Source organism: Callithrix jacchus, chromosome 3 (genome assembly GCF_049354715.1).
Source record: "Callithrix jacchus isolate 240 chromosome 3, calJac240_pri, whole genome shotgun sequence".
In the NCBI taxonomy this organism is placed as follows: Eukaryota; Metazoa; Chordata; class Mammalia; order Primates; family Cebidae; genus Callithrix; species Callithrix jacchus.
In genome coordinates this window covers 52,381,078-52,387,077 of record NC_133504.1, presented here as the reverse complement: position 1 = coordinate 52,387,077, position 6,000 = coordinate 52,381,078, and the positions used below count along the sequence as shown (strand labels likewise).

At 43.2% G+C, this 6,000-nt stretch overlaps 1 protein-coding gene across 6 annotated transcripts in view; it reads left to right on the top strand.

Annotated features, from left to right (window-relative positions):
• Positions 1 to 600: 600 nt before the first annotated feature.
• The window catches only part of HHIP (hedgehog interacting protein), a 95,503-nt gene continuing 90,103 nt past the window's right edge, over positions 601 to 6,000 (top strand). For all 6 annotated transcript variants that reach the window (XR_013532879.1, XM_008992649.5, XM_008992648.5 and 3 more), the window contains exon 1: positions 601 to 1,387. Coding sequence is in view for 5 of the 6 variants with exons in the window: in XM_008992649.5 (XP_008990897.1) it covers positions 1,109 to 1,387 (279 nt within the window). In the remaining variant the exon portion in view is untranslated. The remainder of the gene's footprint in view (positions 1,388 to 6,000) is intronic.

The window sequence follows — 6,000 nt, the reverse complement described above, 5'->3', positions numbered from 1 at the left end:
AAAGACAAAGGGGCCCAAAACCTCCCTCCCGTCGGCTCCAACCCACTTAGTTCACCCTTCCACTGGGCGAGGGACTGGCCGGGGGTCCGGGTGGGAATGGCCCTGGAAGGGGTCCCTCCCTTCCCACCTCCCACGGCCCACTCTTACTCACTTTCTCTCGGAGCCTCAGCTTGGCCGCCTTTAGCCCGGGCAGTGCAGAGAGGAAGCGGGGAGGAGAGAGGAGCCTGCTGGCTGCAGCAGCCGGGCAGTCCCGGAATCTCCGGACTGCGCCCCTGCCCCAGGCCCGCAGGGACCCGGAGCCGTGGACGCCCCCACCCGGGCGCCGCGGCGAGGCGGGAGCACTGGGTTCTGCGCCTTCGAGGCTGGCTCCGAAGACTCGCTGCCCTCCCCCTCCGTCCGCCGCCTTCGCGGCCCGCCGCCCCTCCCCGCCGCAGCCGGGAGGCCGGCGGGGCCCTGGGGACGCGCTCGCGCGGGGGACGCCCCCTCCCCTTCCCCCCACCCTGGGCGGGGGCGCGCGAGGAGCGGTGACGTCAAGGGGCGCGCTGTGGCAGCACCTCCCCGCGCGCTAGTTAAAAAGAAGAAGAAAAGAGGGAGCGAAACATGAGAGGCTGTGTGAGAAGCTGCAGCCGCCGGCAGAGGAGACCTCAGCATCATCTAGAGCCCAGCACTGCCCCGCCGCCGCCGTCGCCGCCGTTTCTGTTCCTGCTACTGTCCCACCTAAACAACTCCCGTTACACGGACAAGTGAACATCTGTGGCTGTCCTCTCCTTTTCTTCCTCCTCTTCCAACTCCTTCTCCTCCTCCCACTTCCCAGCCGCAGCAGAAAGCCCCCAACCCAACTGACACTGGCACAACTGCAAACGGTGTCATCTGCACAACTTTATCTGGCTCCTCTGGCTCCCCTAAGGCGTTGGACCCATCGCCGCGTCTTTTATATTTTGCAAAGTTGCATCGCTGTACATATTTTTGTCCCCGCCACCTCCCTCTGCCTCTCGAGTGCCCTGCAGCCCCGCAGCCTCCTCCTGGAGCTGCGCCCTAGTGCCCCTGCTGGGCAGTGGCGTTTCCCCCCCATCCTCCCGCGCCCAGCCCCTGCTGCTCTGGGCAGACGATGCTGAAGATGCTCTCCTTTAAGCTGCTGCTGCTGGCTGTGGCTCTGGGCTTCTTTGAAGGAGATGCTAAGTTTGGGGAAAGAAACGAAGGGAGCGGAGCAAGGAGGAGAAGGTGCCTGAATGGGAACCCCCCGAAGCGCCTGAAAAGGAGAGACAGGAGGATGATGTCCCAGCTGGAGCTGCTGAGTGGGGGAGAGATGCTGTGCGGGGGCTTCTACCCTCGGCTGTCCTGCTGCCTGCGGAGTGACAGCCCGGGGCTGGGGCGCCTGGAGAACAAGGTAGGCACTCACTGGCCTCACGGATGCGTACTTGGCATATTGGCTGGGTGGGGTTCCCTGTGACTCTGGCAAAGCCGGTGGCTGTAAGAAGGGCAAAACTTTGGGGGAGTTCTTTTCCTAACTTTTCTAAAGCGCTAACGTGATACCGTTGTGTGTTCCTCTGTGGTAAAGCAAACAGCATTCCCGCCCCCAGAGTCCACGGTGGGGATGCTGTGCAAACTTGCCTATCTCAGAAAACAGAGGCTTCTGCGGTACCCGCACCCTGGGCTGGGTAAATATTTTAAAAGAATCGCGATTAACAGTGTGTTTTGGATCGAATGGGGGCATTGGCTGCGGTGAAACTGTAAATTAAGGTCTCTGTGGTTTCCGGTTTATTTTTCTAGGGTAAAAAGATTTGTGCCGTTTTCTCCACGTGCTCGGTTAGGGAGAGGATTGAGTCTTAAAGGATGTTGAAGCATGGTTGGTTTATGATCCCCAGCCCCGTCAGAGGGGGGTGTCTTGCATTACATTAGTTAAACCAAGGGAAAGGAACTCCTGGTCCTCCGGTTAGGGACCCGAAAAAAAATTGGTGAAAGATTTTGCTGGAACGTTATTTGTCACATAAAACGGAGACAATTCTCCGTCATTTTGTAAATTATAAATTCAGGCTTTCAGGGTCAGTTAGGTGTGTTGGAAGAGCTTCTCCAAGAATCTGTTTTAAGAGTAATGGCATTTACGTTTTCCTTGTGTGTTAGTAAGTTTAACTAAATACCAACATAGTGTTTGTTGACTGTAAAGACACGCTTATTTTTGAGTTTGCAATATCCTTCTTGCCAGGAGGTGCAGTCATGTGTGGTATCTACTGTACTCCAAGGAATGATTGCTGGGTCACATCATTAACAATCACTGCACGTGAAATAAACAATCAGGTGTCTTTGCTCCCCCTCCCTTTCCCCATTTTAGGTTTAATTAAGAATTCCTCTGTTAGAACACTGCCAGTTGTCAAGGTCTGAGAGGCTCTTGGAAAACTTGTGCTTTAGTCTTGCTGGCCCAGGCATAATAATAAAAAAAAATACCCAGGCTGAATCTAATTTTTATGCTCAGTTCACGGTAGATTTCACTCTATTCTCATGTAAACAGCTCCTACGAATCAACATATGTGTCTGGGTGGTATCTCTCACTTTGTTTTGTAACAAAAAGCCATATTGCATCATTTAATTTGCTCAAGTCATGCAAATAGGAAAAAATCAATAGGACAAAAAGGGGTCGACTTATCCTCCTCCCCACTAAACTGCTGCCCACACACAGAGTCCTGTTGCTTATGGCAAAAGAATAACAACAACACCATTGTATTTGTTAGTTGGTTCACTAATGGGTGAAACTAGAGAACATCATTCTCTTTCAGTCCCCAGCTCTGTCCAAATGTTCATGCCTTTTGAGGGAGCATTTGTCCAACTCCTTCTATTCCCAGATGAGTGAGAACTGTCTTGCTGCAGGTTTTCAGCTGCAACTCTCTTTTTATTCTTACCATATGCAGCAGGAGCCTGAGATTCAGGGAACAGATATTCCAGGATTTTATTCAAAACAATGTCATTAAGCTCCTGTGTTGCAATTGAATTAGAGTTACAAAATAGCTACATTCAGGTCACCTTAAAGGTTTTATCAAAAGCCCTAAAGAACCAGGAAATTCAGAGAAAAGTTTAGAAATATTTGCCATTAAGTCTTCCTTGGTGCAATACATGCTATGAATAAACTGATGATCTAGAGATCCCTGCAATACTGAGCTCTTCCAGGGACATATGGAATGAAAATTTTGTTTTGACTCAATGGTGGGAAGAAGGGAAAAGGAGATGGCACTGAGGGAAGTTATAGTCCTTAAGAGTAGTTATATAAAAACTTTTTTAAAGAAACCATTCTTTAGGAAGCAATCTGCCATGTTAACTATACATATTCCTTTCTGTTTTATGTGCTTCCAATCTCCAACAAACCCCTACTCATTTGGAAAGTGTGTCTGAGGTAACTTTGGTACACTAGACTTTTGCTGGTTCCATTACAAGTGGCTTATAAACTAACAATACCCAAATTGTTCAAAACAGAGATTTGCTATATCTATGCATATGCATTCTTGACCTATGTTAGTTCTCAAGTTTTAATAGTTTTTAAAACATGTTATTTTATAATAAACTTCAGTGTTTCCCTTTTTCCCGTAAGCCTTCCTGGATTATAATATATGTTAGGATCTTATTTCATAATGTGTATACAGGAGGGATGATTGCTATTTGAAAGGGCCCTTTATTGTTTATGAAAAAAAAAAAATCCCCAGAAAGATTTCTGCAGCATTTCAAGAAACTACAGTAGTAGCTTTTTTCTACAGGAAGAATTTCTTAGACAAATAGATAGTAGAAATATTAGCATGCTTAGCTATGCAATTAAGTCCTGTTTCTCAGCTAAGAAATTTTCTTTAATGAACTAGAATTGACTTCAATTCATTAGCCATGGAATTGTGTGCTTATTTTAATTTTTAAAATATTTTAATAATGTTGTATATTGTGATGAGATTGTTTACTATGGCAAATAGTCACTGTCAAAATTTAGGAAGTCATATTATCTTAGCAATATTATCGCACTTTCTAAATACAGCATGTTAAAAGGATCTAATTCTCATTAAGCAAATTGAATCTGTAACCAAATGATAAAACCCCCATTTCTAAAACTTAACTTGTAGCCACAGAAGCATAGAGCTCTCTACCTTGGGTGGTTTCACAGCCAAAGCTGTCAAGGAATGGGTGAAAAGTAATTGTTTTCAAGTGTGCCCTTTTACAATCATTTGTTTGCTCTGGCTCTTTCAGGGACAAAGGCTATTGTTGAACACATCCAACTAAACAAATAACTCATCCTGGGGTCCCTTTAACAGCTGCCTTAGTATACAATGATCTATTTACATATTAGCCTAAAATTGAAACTGAACTCTTTAATGACATAATCCAGCGCTATAGTTGAGAGACACATGTGTTCTACCCAACAGCTGAACAACCTTGTAGGCATATGATTTTTAGAAATAACTTTTTGTAAACCAAGTGATCTTAAGGTGACATCTTAATATACTGTTATGTATTTTCTCCTTTTGTCCCCTCATCGAACCCATGTGGGTGCCTTTTGCCCTCTTTGTTTAGTTACTTGGTAAATAAAGAGAAATACAGAAGGTCTCTGTCACCCATTTTACTATTTGTTGATAAGCTATAGTTGGAGGCCACACTTTACTGTGTATCTCCTATTTATCTTACCCTTCTTCTATGGATTTTACTTTCGTGTGGCTAAAGATTAAAGGATGACCTGCCAGATGCTATAAATTAGCAACAGCCACAATGATTACTAGGCATGCTGTAATAATGTTTCAACGTTTTACATGATTTCTGAAGTATATTTAGTTTAAACCACTATAATTTGATGGTTTCGTATATGGCTTTTAAAAATCGAAACAGGATATTAGCTTAAATTTCTTCTTAGGATTAATAGCATCGTCAGAAATAAAGTTAAGGACCTATAGAAGACACAGACACTTAGGCAAAAAAGTAGAAATCACCCTGCACACACCCAGACTCATCTGTCTAAAACACTGTTGCAGCTTTGGCTGAGTCAGTTTAATTGACTTCAGTAAGACTATTGGTTCATTGAAACCAAAGCCAGAATGATGGCTCTATCTATCTTCAAATAGGTATTTACACTTCAGACCTCACACAGAGCAAAATGTTACCATCCTGCTGGGCCGGAACAGCATGACACTTTAAAAAGAATAATATTATACTTGATTTCAGATAATTTATTGAATCCTACTTCTGAAACTTTTGATGAGAGATCTGTGACCAGAGCACATTCCAAAAATTGTAAAAGACAAAATTACTTAGGCTCTAAAATCAAGCTCTTCCTGGATAGCAGCCGGGAGAGTATATGAGGATCATTTTGTTTCAGCTATAAAAAATGGAAGCATGCGTAATCTCCATAAAACAAAAGGTAATTACACTCCAGGTTTTCAGCCAGCAAAAAAGATGGCTTCAGCATCCTGCAATTGTTTTGTTCTTAGTGGACTGCTGTATGATAAACAAACAGAACAGAATTGAACACTATTAATATTGAATAGATCTGGTGAGGTTTGCCAGAGTATGGACAATAAAAGACATTTAAAACGTTCTTGGAATGCAAATTCCAAGGGTGTAGTGTATGTTTCCTTTTAGAAGATTTTATCCATTTAAGCAATTGTTATTTAAATAAATTTATAAGACTGTAAATATAATTGTGGTTAATAATAACTTTTCTGAATAGTGTAGCTACAATGCATCATATATTTTTTTAACTTTTATTGGACTTGGTGCATACTAAAATTTCAGCATGCTTATATTTGATGATTTTTTTTAGTTACTTTGCTCTTGCAGATTTAAATTTTTGTGATTACCTAGAATATCATTATCCTAAATTCTAAAAAATAGAAGCCATAGATTTACTCAAATTAGAACCTTCGTTAATGAATGAAATATTTGTTTAAAACAATGCTCTAGAATTTAAAATGTTAATTTTGGTTCACAGTTCTGAAGAAGTAATACAGTGTGAATGTAGTTAGATGAATTGGGAAAAGGTAT